Source organism: Phasianus colchicus, chromosome 35 (assembly GCF_987193195.1).
Source record: "Phasianus colchicus chromosome 35, bPhaCol1.hap1.1, whole genome shotgun sequence".
Lineage (NCBI taxonomy): Eukaryota > Metazoa > Chordata > Aves > Galliformes > Phasianidae > Phasianus > Phasianus colchicus.
The window spans coordinates 1,848,755-1,868,608 of NC_143470.1; the positions used below are offsets into that span (position 1 = coordinate 1,848,755).

The 19,854-nt window shown below is 50.8% G+C and overlaps 1 protein-coding gene across 1 annotated transcript in view; it reads right to left on the reverse strand.

The window, feature by feature from the left end:
* Window positions 1–303: 303 nt before the first annotated feature.
* The window catches only part of EHMT2 (euchromatic histone lysine methyltransferase 2), a 66,443-nt gene continuing 46,892 nt past the window's right edge, over window positions 304–19,854 (reverse strand). The window contains exons 21-25 of the mRNA XM_090129280.1: window positions 18,899–19,014; window positions 17,913–17,999; window positions 16,171–16,249; window positions 4,865–5,040; window positions 304–472 (exon numbers count right to left, since the gene is read on the reverse strand). Coding sequence (XP_089985406.1) covers window positions 304–472; window positions 4,865–5,040; window positions 16,171–16,249; window positions 17,913–17,999; window positions 18,899–19,014 — 627 coding nt within the window. The remainder of the gene's footprint in view (window positions 473–4,864; window positions 5,041–16,170; window positions 16,250–17,912; window positions 18,000–18,898; window positions 19,015–19,854) is intronic.

Below are 19,854 nucleotides of genomic sequence, written 5' to 3' on the forward strand. Positions count from 1 at the left end.
GGGGCTGATATGGGGTTATGGGGCAGAATGGGGGATCATATGGGCTTATGGGGCAGAACGGGGCACGATACGGGGTTATGGGGCAGAATGGGGGATCCTATGGGGTTATGGGGCAGAATGGGGGATCCTATGGGCTTATGGGGCAGAACGGGGGACGATACGGGGTTATGGGGCAGAATGGGAGTTCATATAGGGTTATGGGGCTGATATGGGGTTATGGGGCACAATGGGAGACGAATGGGGCAGAATGGGGGACGATACGGGGTTATGGGGCAGAAGGGGTCGCTGTGGGGTCTGCGGGGCTCAGGGGGGAGGCAGGGCCAGGAGGGGGGGCAGCACTTCTTGGGGCTCCCCCCGCCCGCGCCCCACATCCAGGGGGGCGGCGTCGGCCGAATGCTTGCACTTCTCGGAGCCGCACTGACACGGGAAGTACTTGGACTTGATGTCCCAAAAGCGGTCGCCGTAATCAAAGCTGTGGGGCGGACACAGAAGGTGTGGGGTGGGGCCATAAGATGTGGGGCTGTAAGGGGTGGGGTGGACCCATAAGGTGTGGGGTGGACCCATAAGGTGTGGGGCCGTAAGGTGTGGGGTGGACCCATGAGGTGTGGGGCGGACCCATAAGGTGTGGGGCCATAAGGGGTGGGGTGGACCCATAAGTGTGGGGCAGACCCATAAGGTGTGGGGCCATAAGATGTGGGGTGGACCCAGAAGATGTGGGGCGGACCCATAAGGTGTGGGGTGGACTCATAAGGTGTGGGGCTGTAAGGTGTGGGGCGGACCTATAAGATGTGGGGTGGACCCAGAAGTTGTGGGGCGGATCCTTAAGGTGTGGGGTGGACCCAGAAGGTGTGGGGCCATAAGGTGTGGGGCTGTAAGGTGTGGGGTGGACCTAGAAGGTGTGGGGCAGACCCATGAGATGTGGGCTGGACCCATAAGGTGTGGGGCTGTAAGGTGTGGGGTGGACCCAAAAGATGTGGGGCAGACACATAGAATAGGGGACGGACCCAGAAGGTGTGGGGTGGACCCATAAAGTGTGGGGCGGACCCAGAAGATGTGGGGTGGACCCATAAGGTGTGGGGCGGACCCATAAGATGTGGGGCCGTAAGGTGTGGGGCGGACCCATAAGATGTGGGGCCATAAGGGGTGGGGCGGACTCATGGAATAGGGGACAGACCCATAAGGTGTGGGGCCAAAAGGTGTGGGGCGGACCCAGAAGATGTGGGGTGGACCCATAAGGTGTGGGGCCATAAGGGGTGGGGTGGACCCATAAGGTGTGGGGCGGACCCATGAGATGTGGGGCGGACCCAGAAGATGTGGGGTGGACCCATGAGATGTGGGGTGGACCCATAAGGTGTGGGGTGGACCCAGAAGATGTGGGGTGGACCCGTAAGGTGTGGGGTGGACCCATAAGTTGTGGGGCCATAAGGGGTGGGGCGGACCCAGAAGGTGTGGGGCGGACCCATAAGATGTGGGGCGGACCCATAAGGTGTGGACCCATAAGGTGTGGGGTGGACCCATAAGATGTGGGGCTGTAAGGTGTGGGGCGGACCCAGAAGTTGTGGGGCGGACCCATAAGGTGTAGGGCTGTAAGGTGTGGGGTGGACCCAGAAGTTGTGGGGCGGACCCATAAGGTGTAGGGCTGTAAGGTGTGGGGTGGACCCAGAAGTTGTGGGGCGGACCCATAAGGTGTAGGGCTGTAAGGTGTGGGGTGGACCCAAAAGGTGTGGGGCGGACTCATGGAATAGGGGACAGACCCATAAGGTGTGGGGCCATAAGGTGTGGGGTGGACCCATAAGGTGTGGGGCCATAAGGTGTGGGGTGGACCCATAAGTTGTGGGGCGGACCCAGAAGTTGTGGGGTGGACCCATAAGGTGTGGGGCCATAAGGGGTGGAGTGGACCCAGAAGATGTGGGGTGGACCCATAAGTTGTGGGGCCAATAACCCCCCCCTATCCCCCCCATATCCCTGCATAGCCCCCCATACCCCATAGCCCCCCTTATATCCCCCCATATCCCCCCTTTTCCCCCCGATATCCCCCCTAATGCCCCCCATATCCCCCCATAACCCCCCAAACCCTCCATATCCCCCCATACCCCCCCAAAACCCCCCCTATATCCCCCCATATCCCCCTATAACCCCCCCATATCCCCCCATAACCCCCCTTCTACCCCCCATAACCCCTCAAATCCCCCCTATAAGCCCCCATATCCCCCTTTTCACCCCCATATCCCCCCATAACCCCCCATAACCCCCCAAATCCCCCCCATATCCCCCCATAACCCCCCCATATCCCCCCAAAACCCCCCCATATCCCCCATAAACCCCCCCAAACCCCCCCATAACCCCCCATAACCCCCCTTCTACCCCCCATATCCCCCCTTTTCACCCCCATATCCCCCCATATCCCCCCATACCCCTCCATAACCCCCCCAAACCCCCCCAAACCCCCCCCATATCCCCCCATATCCCCCCAAAACCCCCCAAACCCCCTCCATATCCCCCTATAACCCCCCCATATCCCTCAATAACCCCTCAAATCCCCCCCATATCCCCCCATATCCCCCCAAAACCCCCCCATAACCCCCCCAAACCACCCCATATCCACCCCATATCCCCCCCATATCCCCCCAAAACCCCCCCATATCCCCCCATAAACCCCCAAAACCCACCCATATCCCCCCTATATCCTCCCATACCCCCCATATCCCCCCATATCCCCCCATACCTACCCCCAAAACCCCCCCATACCCCTCAATAACCCCCCAAAACCCCCCCATATCCCCCCAAACCCCCCATATCCCTCCTTATATCCCCCCATAACCTCCCAAAACCCCCCCATATCCCCCTATGACCCCCCCATAGCCCCCCCATATCCCCCCATATCCCCCCTTTTCACCCCCATAACCCCCCATATCCCCCTATAACCCCCCCATATCCCCCCCATATCCCCCCATAACCCCCCAAAACCCCCCCATATCCCCCCATAACCCCCCCATATCCCCCCATATCCCCCCTTCTATTCCCCCATATCCCCCCTTTTCCCCCCCATATCCCCCCTTTTCACCCCCATATCCCCCCATAACCCCCCATAACCCCCCCATATCCCCCCTTTTCACCCCCATAACCCCCCATATCCCCCTTCTATCCCCCCATATCCCCCCATATCCCCCCCATAACCCCCCAAATCCCCCCCATATCCCCCCATAATCCCCCCATATCCCCCCATAACCCCCCCATATCCCCCCATATCCCCCCTTTTCACCCCCATATCCCCCCATATCCCCCCATAACCCCCCCAAACCCCCCAAAACCCCCCCATATCCCCCTATAGCCCCCCCATATCCCCCCATATCCCCCCATATCCCCCATATCCCCCCATAACCCCCCAAAACCCCCCCATATCCCCCCATAACCCCCCCATATCCCCCCATATCCCCCCATAACCCCCATATCCCCCCTTCTATTCCCCCATACCCTCCCATAACCCCCCCAAACCCCCCCATATCCCCCCATAACCCCCCCATATCCCCCCCATAGCCCCCCAAAACCCCCCATAACCTCCCAAAACCCCCCCATATCCCCCCCATAACCCCCCCATATCCCCCCCATATCCCCCCATAATTCCCCCAAACCCCTCCATGTCCCCCCATACCCCCCCCATACCCTCCATATCCCCCTATATCCCCCATACCCCCCCCAAACCCCCTCCATATCCCCCTATAACCCCCCCATATCCCTCAATAACCCCTCAAATTCCCCCCATATCCCCCCATATCCCCCCAAAACCCCCCCATATCCCCCCATAACCCCTCAAATCCCCCCCAAATCCCCCCATATCCCCCATATCCCCCCAAAACCCCCCCAAATCCCCCCATAACCCCATATCCCCCCATATCCCCCATATCCCCCCATAACCCCCCAAAACCCCCCCATATCCCCCCATATCCCCCATAACCCCCCATAACCCCCTCATAATCCCCCCATATCCCCCCATAACCCCCCAAAACCCCCCCATATCCCCCCATACCATCCCGAAACCCTCCATATCCCCCCCATATCCCCCCATCACCCCCCAAAACCCCCCAAAACCCCCCATATCCCCCCATAACCCCTCAAATCCCCCCCAAAACCCCCCCATATCCCCCCATAACCCCTCAAATCCCCCCCAAAACCCCCCCATATCCCCCATATCCCCCCAAAACCCCCCCAAATCCCCCCATAACCCCATATCCCCCCATATCCCCCATATCCCCCCATAACCCCCCAAAACCCCCCCATATCCCCCCATATCCCCCATAACCCCCCATAACCCCCTCATAATCCCCCCATATCCCCCCATAACCCCCCAAAACCCCCCCATATCCCCCCATACCATCCCGAAACCCTCCATATCCCCCCCATATCCCCCCATCACCCCCCAAAACCCCCCAAAACCCCCCATATCCCCCCATAACCTCCCCAAACCCCCCCAAACCCTCCATATCCCCCCCATATCCCCCTATAACCCCCCCATGTCCCCCCATAACCCCCCATATCCCCCCATATCACCCCATAACCCCCCTTCTACCCCCCAAACCCCCTCCATATCCCCCTATATCCCCCCTTTTCACCCCCATATCCCCCCCATATCCCCCCATATCTCCCCATATCCCCCCATAACCCCCCCATATCCCCCCATATCCCCCCATAACCCCCATATCCCCCCTTCTATTCCCCCATACCCTCCCATAACCCCCCCAAACCCCCCCATATCCCCCCATAACCCCCCCATATCCCCCCATATCCCCCCTTTTCACCCCCATATCCCCCCAAAACCCCCCCATAACCCCCCATAACCCCCCCCCTTCCCCCAATATCCGCTCACCCCAGCTCCTCCCCGGGCCGGATGTGGCGGCTGCTGAAGAAGGCGATGCGGGGGAAGCGAAGGTCCTGGTGCAGCATGAAGACCCTCACGGGGATGATGTTGGGGTCGCACAGGTGGTTGATGAAGCGGCTGACGTTGCCGTAGTAACGGGCGTCGATGCAGTAAACCTCACCGTCCTGGGGGGGGGACGGATTGGGGGGGGATGGGGGGGGGAAAAGAGGAGAGGGTGGGCTTGAAATGGTGGAGGTTGGGCTCGAAATGGTGGAGATTGGGATGAAAATTGTGAAAATTGGGCTCGAAATGGCAGATTGGGCTCGAAATGGTGGAGATTGGGCTCGAAATGGTGGAGATTGGGCTCAAAATCGTGAACATTGGACTCAAAATGGCAGATTGGGCTCAAAATGGCAGAGATTGGGCTCGAAATGGTGGAGGTTGGGCTCAAAATAGCAGAGATTGGGCTGAAAATAGTGAAAATTGGACTGAAAATGGCAGAGATTGGGCTCGAAATGGTGGAAATTGGGCTCAAAATAGCAGAGATTGGGCTGAAAATAGTGAAAATTGGACTGAAAATGGCAGAGATTGGACTCAAAATGGCATCAATTTGACCCAAAATAGTGGAAATTGGACCCAAAATAGGGGAAATTGGACTCAAAATAGCAGAGACTGGGCTCAAAATGGCAGAGATTGGACTCAAAATGGGACAGATTTGACTCAAAATGGCAGAGATTGGACCCAAAATAGTGGAGATTGGGCTCGAAATGGTGGAGATTGGGCTCAAAATGGCAGAGATTGGGCTCAAAATTGGAGATTGGGCTCGAAATGGTGGAAATTGCACTCAAAATGGTGGAAATTGGGCTGAAAATAGTGAAAATTGGACTCAAAATGGTGGAGATTGGGCTCGAAATGGTGGAGATTGGGATCGAAATGGTGGAGATTGGGCTCAAAATGGTGGAAATTGGGCTCGAAGTGGCAGAGGTTGGGCTCGAAATGGTGGAGATTGGGCTCGAAATGGCAGAGATTGGGCTCGAAATGGTAGAAATTGGGCTCAAAATAGCAGAGATTGGGCTGAAAATAGTGAAAATTGGACTCAAAATGGCAGAGATTGGGCTCGAAATGGTGGAGATTGGGCTGAAAATTGTGAAAATTGGACTCAAAATGGTGGAGATTGGGCTCGAAATAGCAGAGATGGGACCCAAAATAGTGGAAATTGGACCCAAAATAGGGGAAATTGGACTCGAAATGGCAGAGATTGGGCTCAAAATGGTGGAGATTGGGCTCGAAATGGTGGAGATTGGGCTCAAAATGGTGGAGATTGGGCTGAAAATAGTGAAAATTGCACTGAAAATGGCAGAGATTGGGCTCAAAATGGTGGAGATTGGGCTCAAAATAGGGGAAATTGGGCTCAAAATAGCAGAGATAGGGATGAAAATAGTGAAAATTGGACGGAAAATGGCAGAGATTGGACTCAAAATGGTGGAGATTGGGCTCAAAATGGTGGAAATTGGGCTCGAAATGGTGGAGATTGGCTCGAAATGGTGGAGATTGGGCTCGAAATGGTGGAGATTGGGCTCAAAATGGTGGAAATTGGGCTCGAAGTGGCAGAGGTTGGGCTTGAAATGGTGGAGATTGGGCTCAAAATGGTGGAGATTGGGCTCAAAATCGTGAAAATTGGACTCAAAATGGCAGATTGGGCTCGAAATGGTGGAGATTGGGCTCAAAATGCTGGAGATTGGGCTCGAAATGGTGGAGATTGGGCTCAAAATGGTGGAGATTGGGCTCAAAATGGCAGAGATTGGGCTCAAAATGGCAGAGATTGGGCTCGAAATGGCAGAGATTGGGCTCGAAATGGTGGAGGTTGGGCTCGAAATGGTGGAGGTTGGGCTGAAAATAGTGAAAATTGGACTCAAAATGGCAGATTGGACTCAAAATGGTGGAGATTGGGCTCGAAATGGCAGAGATTGACCCAAAATGGCAGAGATTGGGATCAAAATGGCAGAGATTGGACTCAAATTAGTGGAAATTGGACTTGAAATGGTGGAGATTGGGCTCGAAATGGTGGAGATTGGGCTTGAAATGGTGGAGATTGGGCTCAAAATGGTGGAGATTGGGCTCGAAATGCTGGAGATTGGGCTGAAAATAGTGAAAATTGGACTCAAAATGGCAGAGATTGGACTCAAAATTGTGAAAATTGGACTCAAAATGGTGGAAATTGGGCTCGAAATGGTGGAGATTGGGCTCGAAATGGTGGAGATTGGGCTGAAAATAGTGAAAATTGGACTCAAAATGGCGGAGATGGGGCTCAAAATGGTGGAGATTGGGCTCGAAATGGTGGAAATTGGGCTCAAAATAGTGGAGATTGGGATGAAAATTGTGAAAATTGGGCTCGAAATGCTAGATTGGGCTCGAAATGGTGGAGATTGGGCTCAAAATGGCAGAGATTGGGCTGAAAATAGTGAAAATTGGACTCAAAATGGCAGATTGGGCTCAAAATGGTGGAGATTGGGATCGAAATGGTGGAGATTGGTCTCAAAATGGTGGAAATTGAAACAAAATAGTGAAAATTGGACCCAAAATAGGGGAAATTGGGCTGAAATGGCAGATTGGGCTCGAAATGGTGGAGATTGGGCTGAAAATAGTGAAAATTGGACTGAAAATGGCAGAGATGGGACTCAAAATGGTGGAGATTGGGCTCAAAATGGTGGAGATTGGGCTCGAAATGGTGGAGATTGGGCTCGAAATGGTGGAAATTGGGCTCAAAATGGTGGAGATTGGGCTCGAAATGGTAGATTGGGCTCGAAATGGTGGAGATTGGGCTCGAAATGGTGGAGATTGGGCTCAAAATGGTGGAGATTGGGCTCAAAATGGCAGAGATTGGGCTGAAAATAGTGAAAATTGGACTCAAAATGGCAGATTGGGCTCAAAATGGTGGAGATTGGGATCGAAATGGTGGAGATTGGTCTCAAAATGGTGGAAATTGAAACAAAATAGTGAAAATTGGACCCAAAATAGGGGAAATTGGGCTCAAAATGGCAGATTGGGCTCAAAATGGTGGAGATTGGGCTGAAAATAGTGAAAATTGGACTGAAAATGGCAGAGATTGGACTCAAAATGGTGGAGATTGGGCTCAAAATGGTGGAGATTGGGCTCGAAATGGTGGAGATTGGGCTCAAAATGGTGGAAATTGGGCTCGAAATGGTGGAGATTGGGCTCGAAATGGTGGAAATTGGGCTCGAAATGGTGGAAATTGGGCTCGAAATAGCAGAGATGGGACCCAAAATAGTGGAAATTGGACCCAAAATAGGGGAAATTGGTCTCGAAATGGTAGAGATTGGGCTCAAAATGGTGGAGATTGGGCTTGAAATGGTGGAGGTTGGGCTCGAAATGGTGGAGGTTGGGCTGAAAATAGTGAAAATTGGACTCAAAATGGCAGATTGGACTCAAAATGGTGGAGATTGGGCTCGAAATGGCAGAGATTGACCCAAAATGGCAGAGATTGGGATCAAAATGGCAGAGATTGGACTCAAATTAGTGGAAATTGGACTTGAAATGGTGGAGATTGGGCTCGAAATGGTGGAGATTGGGCTTGAAATGGTGGAGATTGGGCTCAAAATGGTGGAGATTGGGCTCGAAATGCTGGAGATTGGGCTGAAAATAGTGAAAATTGGACTCAAAATGGCAGAGATTGGACTCAAAATTGTGAAAATTGGACTCAAAATGGTGGAAATTGGGCTCGAAATGGTGGAGATTGGGCTCGAAATGGTGGAGATTGGGCTGAAAATAGTGAAAATTGGACTCAAAATGGCGGAGATGGGGCTCAAAATGGTGGAGATTGGGCTCGAAATGGTGGAAATTGGGCTCAAAATAGTGGAGATTGGGATGAAAATTGTGAAAATTGGGCTCGAAATGCTAGATTGGGCTCGAAATGGTGGAGATTGGGCTCAAAATGGCAGAGATTGGGCTGAAAATAGTGAAAATTGGACTCAAAATGGCAGATTGGGCTCAAAATGGTGGAGATTGGGATCGAAATGGTGGAGATTGGTCTCAAAATGGTGGAAATTGAAACAAAATAGTGAAAATTGGACCCAAAATAGGGGAAATTGGGCTGAAATGGCAGATTGGGCTCGAAATGGTGGAGATTGGGCTGAAAATAGTGAAAATTGGACTGAAAATGGCAGAGATGGGACTCAAAATGGTGGAGATTGGGCTCAAAATGGTGGAGATTGGGCTCAAAATGGTGGAGATTGGGCTCGAAATGGTGGAGATTGGGCTCGAAATGGTGGAAATTGGGCTCAAAATGGTGGAGATTGGGCTCGAAATGGTAGATTGGGCTCGAAATGGTGGAGATTGGGCTCGAAATGGTGGAGATTGGGCTCAAAATGGTGGAGATTGGGCTCAAAATGGCAGAGATTGGGCTGAAAATAGTGAAAATTGGACTCAAAATGGCAGATTGGGCTCAAAATGGTGGAGATTGGGATCGAAATGGTGGAGATTGGTCTCAAAATGGTGGAAATTGAAACAAAATAGTGAAAATTGGACCCAAAATAGGGGAAATTGGGCTCAAAATGGCAGATTGGGCTCGAAATGGTGGAGATTGGGCTGAAAATAGTGAAAATTGGACTGAAAATGGCAGAGATTGGACTCAAAATGGTGGAGATTGGGCTCAAAATGGTGGAGATTGGGCTCGAAATGGTGGAGATTGGGCTCAAAATGGTGGAAATTGGGCTCGAAATGGTGGAGATTGGGCTCGAAATGGTGGAAATTGGGCTCGAAATGGTGGAAATTGGGCTCGAAATAGCAGAGATGGGACCCAAAATAGTGGAAATTGGACCCAAAATAGGGGAAATTGGTCTCGAAATGGTAGAGATTGGGCTCAAAATGGTGGAGATTGGGCTTGAAATGGTGGAGGTTGGGCTCGAAATGGTGGAGGTTGGGCTGAAAATAGTGAAAATTGGACTCAAAATGGCAGATTGGACTCAAAATGGTGGAGATTGGGCTCGAAATGGCAGAGATTGACCCAAAATGGCAGAGATTGGGATCAAAATGGCAGAGATTGGACTCAAATTAGTGGAAATTGGACTTGAAATGGTGGAGATTGGGCTCGAAATGGTGGAGATTGGGCTTGAAATGGTGGAGATTGGGCTCAAAATGGTGGAGATTGGGCTCGAAATGCTGGAGATTGGGCTCGAAATGGCAGAGATTGGGCTCAAAATGGTGGAGATTGGGCTCAAAATGGTGGAGATTGGGCTCAAAATGGTGGAGATTGGGCTCGAAATGGTGGAGGTTGGGATGAAAATTGTGAAAATTGGACTCAAAATGGCAGAGATTGGGCTCGAAATGGTGGAGATTGGGCTCGAAATGGTGGAGATTGGGCTCAAAATGGTGGAAATTGGGCTCGAAGTGGCAGAGGTTGGGCTTGAAATGGTGGAGATTGGGCTCAAAATGGTGGAGATTGGGCTCAAAATCGTGAAAATTGGACTCAAAATGGCAGATTGGGCTCGAAATGGTGGAGATTGGGCTCAAAATGCTGGAGATTGGGCTCAAAATGGCAGAGATTGGGCTCAAAATGGCAGAGATTGGGCTCGAAATGGCAGAGATTGGGCTCGAAATGGTGGAGGTTGGGCTCGAAATGGTGGAGGTTGGGCTGAAAATAGTGAAAATTGGACTCAAAATGGCAGATTGGACTCAAAATGGTGGAGATTGGGCTCGAAATGGCAGAGATTGACCCAAAATGGCAGAGATTGGGATCAAAATGGCAGAGATTGGACTCAAATTAGTGGAAATTGGACTTGAAATGGTGGAGATTGGGCTCGAAATGGTGGAGATTGGGCTTGAAATGGTGGAGATTGGGCTCAAAATGGTGGAGATTGGGCTCGAAATGCTGGAGATTGGGCTGAAAATAGTGAAAATTGGACTCAAAATGGCAGAGATTGGACTCAAAATTGTGAAAATTGGACTCAAAATGGTGGAAATTGGGCTCGAAATGGTGGAGATTGGGCTCGAAATGGTGGAGATTGGGCTGAAAATAGTGAAAATTGGACTCAAAATGGCGGAGATGGGGCTCAAAATGGTGGAGATTGGGCTCGAAATGGTGGAAATTGGGCTCAAAATAGTGGAGATTGGGATGAAAATTGTGAAAATTGGGCTCGAAATGCTAGATTGGGCTCGAAATGGTGGAGATTGGGCTCAAAATGGCAGAGATTGGGCTGAAAATAGTGAAAATTGGACTCAAAATGGCAGATTGGGCTCAAAATGGTGGAGATTGGGATCGAAATGGTGGAGATTGGTCTCAAAATGGTGGAAATTGAAACAAAATAGTGAAAATTGGACCCAAAATAGGGGAAATTGGGCTCAAAATGGCAGATTGGGCTCGAAATGGTGGAGATTGGGCTGAAAATAGTGAAAATTGGACTGAAAATGGCAGAGATGGGACTCAAAATGGTGGAGATTGGGCTCAAAATGGTGGAGATTGGGCTCGAAATGGTGGAGATTGGGCTCAAAATGGCAGAGATTGGGCTGAAAATAGTGAAAATTGGACTCAAAATGGCAGAGATTGGGCTCGAAATGGTGGAGATTGGGCTCAAAATTGTGAAAATTGGACTCAAAAAGGCAGATTGGGCTCGAAATGGTGGAGATTGGGCTCAAAATGGTGCAGATTGGGCTCAAAATAGTGAAAATTGGACTCAAAATGGCAGATTGGGTTTGAAATGGTGGAGATTGGGCTCGAAATGGTGGAGATTGGGCTCGAAATGGCAGAGATTGACCCAAAATAGAGGAGATTGGGTTCGATATGCTGGAAATTGGACTCAAAATGGCAGAGATTGGGCTCGAAATGGCAGAGATTTGACTCAAAATGGCAGAAATTGGGCTCAAAATGGCAGAGATTGACCCAATATAGTGGAAATTGGACTCAAAATGGCAGAGGTTGGACTCAAAATAGTGGAAATTGGGCTCGAAATGGTGGAGATTGGGCTCGAAATGGTGGAGATTGGGATGAAAATAGTGAAAATTGGACTCAAAATGGCAGAGATGGGGCTCGAAATGGTGGAGATTGGGCTCGAAATGGCAGAGATTGGGCTCGAAATGGTGGAGATTGGGCTCGAAATGGTGGAGATTGGGCTCGAAATGGTGGAGATTGGGATGAAAATAGTGAAAATTGGACTCAAAATGGCAGATTGGGCTCAAAATGGTGGAGATTGGGCTCGAAATGGTGGAGATTGGGCTCGAAATGGTGGAGATTGGGCTCGAAATGGTGGAAATTGGGCTCGAAATAGCAGAGATGGGACCCAAAATAGTGGAAATTGGACCCAAAATAGGGGAAATTGGTCTCGAAATGGCAGAGATTGGGCTCAAAATGGTGGAGATTGGGCTTGAAATGGTGGAGATTGGGCTTGAAATGGTGGAGATTGGGCTGAAAATAGTGAAAATTGGACTCAAAATGGCAGATTGGACTCAAAATGGTGGAGATTGGGCTCGAAATGGCAGAGATTGACCCAAAATGGCAGAGATTGGGATCAAAATGGCAGAGATTGGACTCAAATTAGTGGAAATTGGACTTGAAATGGTGGAGATTGGGCTCGAAATGGTGGAGATTGGGCTTGAAATGGTGGAGATTGGGCTCAAAATGGTGGAGATTGGGCTCGAAATGCTGGAGATTGGGCTGAAAATAGTGAAAATTGGACTCAAAATGGCAGAGATTGGACTCAAAATGGTGGAAATTGGCCTCGAAATGGTGGAAATTGGGCTCGAAATGGTGGAGATTGGGCTCAAAATGGTGCAGATTGGGCTCAAAATAGTGAAAATTGGACTCAAAATGGCAGATTGGGTTTGAAATGGTGGAGATTGGGCTCGAAATGGTGGAGATTGGGCTCGAAATGGCAGAGATTGACCCAAAATAGAGGAGATTGGGTTCGATATGCTGGAAATTGGACTCAAAATGGCAGAGATTGGGCTCGAAATGGCAGAGATTTGACTCAAAATGGCAGAAATTGGGCTCAAAATGGCAGAGATTGACCCAATATAGTGGAAATTGGACTCAAAATGGCAGAGGTTGGACTCAAAATAGTGGAAATTGGGCTCAAAATGGCAGAGATTGGACTCAAAATGGTGGAGATTGGGATGAAAATAGTGAAAATTGGACTCAAAATGGCAGAGATGGGGCTCGAAATGGTGGAGATTGGGCTCGAAATGGCAGAGATTGGGCTCGAAATGGTGGAGATTGGGCTCGAAATGGTGGAGATTGGGCTCGAAATGGTGGAGATTGGGCTCGAAATGGTGGAGATTGGGCTCAAAATGGCGGAGATGGGGCTCAAAATGGTGGAGATTGGGATGAAAGTTGTGAAAATTGGACTCAAAATGGCAGAGATTGGGCTCGAAATGGTGGAGATTGGGATCAAAATGGTGGAGATTGGACTCAAAATAGTGGAAATTGGGCTCGAAATGGTGGAGATTGGCTCGAAATGGTGGAGATTGGGCTCGAAATGGTGGAGGTTGGGCTCGAAATGGTGGAAATTGGCTCGAAATGGCAGAGATTGGACTCAAAATGGCAGAGATTGGGCTCGAAATGGTGGAGATTGGGCTGAAAATGGCGGAGATTGGGCTGAAAATAGTGAAAATTGGACTCAAAATGGCAGAGATTGGACTCAAAATGGTGGAGATTGGGCTCAAAATGGTGGAGATTGGGCTCAAAATGGTGGAGATTGGGCTGAAAATAGTGAAAATTGGACTCAAAATGGCAGATTGGGCTCAAAATGGTGGAGATTGGGATCGAAATGGCAGAGATTGACCCAAAATGGCAGAGATTGGGATCAAAATGGCAGAGATTGGACTCAAATTAGTGGAAATTGGACTTGAAATGGTGGAGATTGGGCTCGAAATGGTGGAGATTGGGATCAAAATGGTGGAAATTGGGCTCGAAATGGTGGAAATTGGGCTAAAAATAGCAGAGATTGGGATGAAAATAGTGAAAATTGGACTCAAAATGGCAGATTGGGCTCGAAATGGTGGAGGTTGGGCTCGAAATGGTGGAGATTGGGATGAAAATTGTGAAAATTGGGCTCGAAATGGTAGATTTGGCTCGAAATGGTGGAGATTGGGCTCGAAATGGTGGAGATTGGACTCAAAATGGTGGAGATTGGGCTGAAAATAGTGAAAATTGGACTGAAAATGGCAGAGATTGGACTCAAAATGGTGGAGATTGGGCTCAAAATTGTGAAAATTGGACTCAAAATGGCAGATTGGGCTCGAAATGGTGGAGTTTGGGCTCAAAATGGCGGAGATTGGGCTCAAAATAGTGAAAATTGGGCTCAAAATGGCAGAGATTGGACTCAAAATGGCAGATTGGGCTCGAAATGGTGGAGATTGGGCTCGAAATGGTGGAGATTGGGCTCAAAATGGTGGAAATTGGGCTCGAAATGGTGGAGATTGGGCTCGAAATGGTGGAAATTGGGCTCGAAATGGTGGAAATTGGGCTCGAAATGGTGGAGATTGGGCTCGAAATGGTGGAAATTGGGCTCAAAATGGGGGAGATTGGGCTGAAAATAGCAGAGATTGGGATGAAAATAGTAAAAATTGGACTCAAAATGGCAGAGATTGGACTCGAAATGGTGGAGATTGGGCTCAAAATGGCACAGATTGGACTCAAAATGGGACAGATTTGACTCAAAATGGCAGAGATTGGACCCAAAATAGTGGAAATTGGGCTCGAAATGGTGGAAATTGGGATCAAAATGGTGGAAATTGGGCTCGAAATGGTGGAGATTGGGCTGAAAATAGTGGAAATTGCACTCAAAATGGCAGATTGGGCTCGAAATGGTGGAGTTTGGGCTCAAAATGGTGGAGATTGGGCTCGAAATGGCAGAGATTGGGCTCGAAATGGTGGAAATTGGGCTCAAAATGGCAGAGATTGTGATCAAAATGGCAGAGATTGGGATCAAAATAGTGAAAATTGGACGAAAAATAGTGAAAATTGGGCTCGAAATGGTGGAGATTGGGCTCAAAATGGCAGAGATTGGGCTCAAAATGGTGGAGATTGGGCTCGAAATGGTGGAGATTGGGCTCAAAATGGCAGAGATTGGGCTCAAAATGGTGGAGATTGGGCTCGAAATGGTGGAGATTGGGCTCAAAATGGTGGAGATTGGGCTCGAAATGGTGGAGATTGGGCTCGAAATGGTGGAGATTGGGCTCGAAATGGTGGAAATTGGGCTCAAAATGGCAGAGATTGTGATCAAAATGGCAGAGATTGGGATCAAAATAGTGAAAATTGGACGAAAAATAGTGAAAATTGGGCTCGAAATGGTGGAGATTGGGCTCAAAATGGCAGAGATTGGGCTCAAAATGGTGGAGATTGGGCTCGAAATGGTGGAGATTGGGCTCAAAATGGTGGAGATTGGGCTCAAAATGGTGGAAATTGGACTCAAAATTGCACAGATTTGACCCAAAATGGCACCAATTTGACTGAAAATGGCACTAACTAGACCCAAAACAGCACAGATTTGACCCCAAATGGCACCAATTCGACCCAAAATAGGGCAGATTTGATCCCAAATTGCACAGATTTGAACCAAAATGGCAACAATTCGATCCAAAATAGGGCAGATGTGATCCCAAACAGCACAGATTTGACCCAAAATGGCACCAAATCGACCCAAAACAGCACAGATTTCATCCAAAATGGCACCAATTAGACCCAAAATGGCACAGATTTGACCCAAAATGGCACAAATTCGACCCAAAATAGGGCAGATTTGACCCAAAACAGCACAGATTTGACCCAAAATGACACCTATTAGGCCCAAAACAGCACAGATTTGATCCCAAATTGCACAGATTTGACCCAAAACAGCACAGATTTGACCCAAAACAGCACAGATTTGACCCAAAACGGCACAGATTTGACCCAAAATGGCACCAATTCGACCCAAAACAGCACAAATTAGACCCAAAATTGCACCAAATTAGACCCAAAACAGCACAGATTTGACCCAAAACAGCACAGATTTGACCCAAAATGCCACCAATTTGACCCAAAACGGCACAGATTTGACCCAAAATGGCACCAATTCGACCCAAAACAGCACAAATTAGACCCAAAATTGCACCAAATTAGACCCAAAACAGCACAGATTTGACCCAAAACAGCACAGATTTGACCCAAAATGCCACCAATTTGACCCAAAACAGCAGAAATTAGACCCAAAATGGCACCAATTTGACCCAAAATGGCACCAATTAGACCCAAAACGACCCAGATTTGACCCAATACGATGAGACGGACCCAAAATTGTGGGATTTGGCCCCAAAATGAGCACCTTGTTGTCCAGGTCGAAGAGATACGAATCGTCCTCACGGACGTCGGCCTCCGCGTCAGAGATCAGCTCCCCCACGTACCTGCGGGACCAAAATCCCACCAATTCACCCCAAAATCCCACACTCACACCCCAAATCCCCAAAATGGCCCCAAATTCGGGAGAAAAGACCCCAAAATCCCAGGAATTCACCCCAAAATCCCACACTCCGACCCCAAAATCCCAATAATTATCCCAAAATTGAGGTAATAGGACCCCAAAATCCCAGGAATTCACCCCAAAATCCCCCAAAATCCCCCCCCAGGACCCCTAAAATCCCCCAAATCCCCCCCAGGGCCCCCAAAATCCCCTCATATCCCCCATAGAACCCCCCAAATCCCCCAAATGCCCCCCAGGACCCCCCAAAATCCCCCCAAATCTCCCCATATCCCCTTCAGGACCCCCCAAAATCCCCTCATATCCCCCATAGAACCCCCCAAAATCCCCCAAATGCCCCCCAGGACCCCCCAAAATCCCCCACAGAACCCTTCCAAATCCAACCCAGGACCCTCAGGACCCCCCAAATCCTCCCCAAATACCCCCAAATCCCCAAAAAATCCCCCCATATCCCCCATAGAAGCCCCCCAAATCCCCCTCACGACCCCCAAAATCCCCCCAAATCCCCCCCATATCCCCTTCAGGACCCCCCAAATCCCCCCCATATCCCCTCACGACCCCCAAAATCCCCCCAAATCCCCCCCATATCCCCTCAGGACCCCCAAAATCCCCTCATATCCCCCATAGAACCCCCCAAATCCCCCAAATGCCCCCCAGGACCCCCCAGAATCCCCCACAGAACCCTTCCAAATCCAACCCAGGACCCTCAGGACCCCCAAAATCCCCCCCTTTTCCCCCCAGGACCCCCAAACTCCCCCAAAATCCCCCCCAGGACCCCCCAAATCCCCTCATATCCCCCATAGAACACCCCAAATCCCCCCAGGACCCCCCAAATCCCCCCATATCTCCTCCAGGACCCTCCCAAATCCCCCCCAGGACCCTCAAGACCCCCCAAATCCCCCCCTTTTCCCCCCAGGACCCCCCAAAATCCCCCACAGAACCCTCCCAAATCCCCCCCAGGACCCTCAGGACCCCCAAAATCTTCCTCAAATCCCTCCCCAGGACCCCCAAAATCCCCTCATATCCCCCATAGAACCCCCCAAATCCCCCAAATGCCCCCCAGGACCCCCCCAAATCCCCCACAGAACCCTTCCAAATCCAACCCAGGACCCTCAGGACCCCCCCAAATCCTCCCCAAATCCCCCCAGGACCCCCCAAAATCCCCCCATATCCCCCATAGAAGCCCCCAAAATCCCCCTCACGACCCCCAAAATCCCCCCAAATCCCCCCCAAATCCCCCCCAGGACCCCCAAAATCCCCTCATATCCCCCATAGAACCCCCCAAATCCCCCAAATGCCCCCCAGGACCCCCCAAAATCCCCCCAAATCTCCCCATATCCCCTTCAGAACCCCCCAAATCCCCCCCATATCCCCCCAGGACCCCCAAAATCCCCTCATATCCCCCATAGAACCCCCCAAATGCCCCAAATGCCTCCCAGGACCCCCCAAAATCCCCCCCTTTTCCCCCCAGGACCCCCCATATCCCCGAAAATCCCCCTCAGGACCCCTAAAATCCTCCCCAAATCCCCCCATATCCCCCCCAGGACCCCTAAAATCCTCCCCAAATCCCCCAAAGCCCCCCCACTCACTCGCAGATGAAGGTCCCAGGGGGGATGGCCTGCAGAGCCCTCACCCCCCACCCCATTTTGGCCGTCCTGTAGAGCTGGAGCCGAACCCTGGGGGGGGGGGAAAGGGAAGATTTGGGTTGGGGGGGGGGGGATTTGGGGTCCTGGGGGGTTGGGAGGGGGATTTTGGGGGGTCCTGAAGAGGATTTGGGGGTCCTGAGGGGGGAGAAGTGGGGGAGATTGGGGGTCCTGGGGGGTGATTTGGGGGGGGATTGGGGGTTTTAGGGGGTCCTGGGGGGGGATTAGGGGGGAATTGGGGGATTTTGGTGGTCCTGGGGGGGGATTTTGGGGGGGTTGGGGGTTTTAAGGGGTCCTGGGGGGGGGATTAGGGGGGAATTGGGGGATTTTGGGTGTCCTGGAGGGGATTTGGGGGTCCTGAGGGGGGAGAAGTGGGGAGATTGGGGGATTTTGGGGGTACTGGGGGGTGATTTGGGGGGGATTGGGGGTTTCAGGGTGTCCTGGGGGGGATTAGAGGGGATTTGGGGGGTCCTGGAGGGGATTTGGGGGTCCTGAGGGGGGAGAAGTGGGGGAGATTGGGGGATTTTGGGGGTCCTGGGGGTGATTTGGGGGGGGATTGGGGGTTTTAGGGGGTCCTGGGGGGGAATTAGGGGGGATTTTGGGGTCCTGGAGGGGATTTGGGGGTCCTGAGGGGGGAGAAGTGGGGGATTTAGGGGGTTTTAGGGGGTCCTGGGGGGTGATTAGGGGGGATTTGGGGACACAGGGTTGGGATTTGGGGGCACGAATGCCAAATTTTGGGGCATGAATGCCAAATTTTGAGGCACAAAAGTGGGATTTTGAGGTAAGAATGCCAAATTTTGGGGCAAAATGCCAAATTTTGAGACACAAAAGTGGGATTTGGGGACGTCGGGTTGGGATTGGGGGGGGCAGAGTTGTGGGTTTTGGGGGCTGGGGTGGAAATTTTGGGGTAGAAAAGGGCGATTTTGGCTGACTTGATGCCGCTCTGCACCACGCGGTTCTTGCAGCTGCGCCAACACGTGCAGGCCTGGTTGCACTCAAAGATGAGGGGGGGCTCGATTTTGTTGAACTCCTGCAGCAGTCGACCGTCCTGGGGGGCGGGAAGGGGGGGGAGAAGGGTAAAATTGGGGTTTTGAGGGGATCCCATTCATAAAAACCGGGGTTTTGAGGGGTTTCCATTCATAAAAATGCGGCTTTGAGGAGCTTCCGTTCATAAAACAGGGATTCGAGGGGTTCCATTCACAAAAAATTGGGGTTTTGAGGAGCCTCCATTCACAAAACAGGGATATAAGGGGTCCCATTCACAAAAATTGGGGTTCTGAGGGGATCCCATTCACAGAAATTGGGGTTTTGAGGGGTTCCCATTCATAAAAATGTGGATCTGAGGAGCTTCCGTTCATAAAACAGGGATTCGAGGGATTTCATTCACAAAAACTGGGGTTCTGAGGGGTTCCCATTCATAAAAATGTGGATCTGAGGAGCTTCCATTCATAAAACAGGGATTCAAAGGGTTCCATTCACAAAAATTGGGGTTCTGAGGGGTTTCCATTCACAAAAACTGGGGTTTTGAGGGGTTTCCATTCATAAAAATGCGGCTTTGAGGAGCTTCCGTTCATAAAACAGGGATTCCAGGGATTTCATTCACAAAAACTGGGGTTTTGAGGGGGTCCCATTCATAAAACAGGGATTCAAGGGGTTCCATTCACAAAAATCAGGGTTCTGAGGGGGTTCCATTCATAAAAACTGGGGTTTTGAGGGGTTTCCATTCATAAAAATGTGGCTTTGAGGAGCTCCCGTTCATAAAATAGGGATTCAAGGGGTTCCATTCACAAAAACAGGGGTTTTGAGGGGGTCCCGTTCATAAAACAGGGATTCAAGGGGGTCCATTCACAAAAAATTGGGGTTTTGAGGGGCTCCCATTCATAAAAAT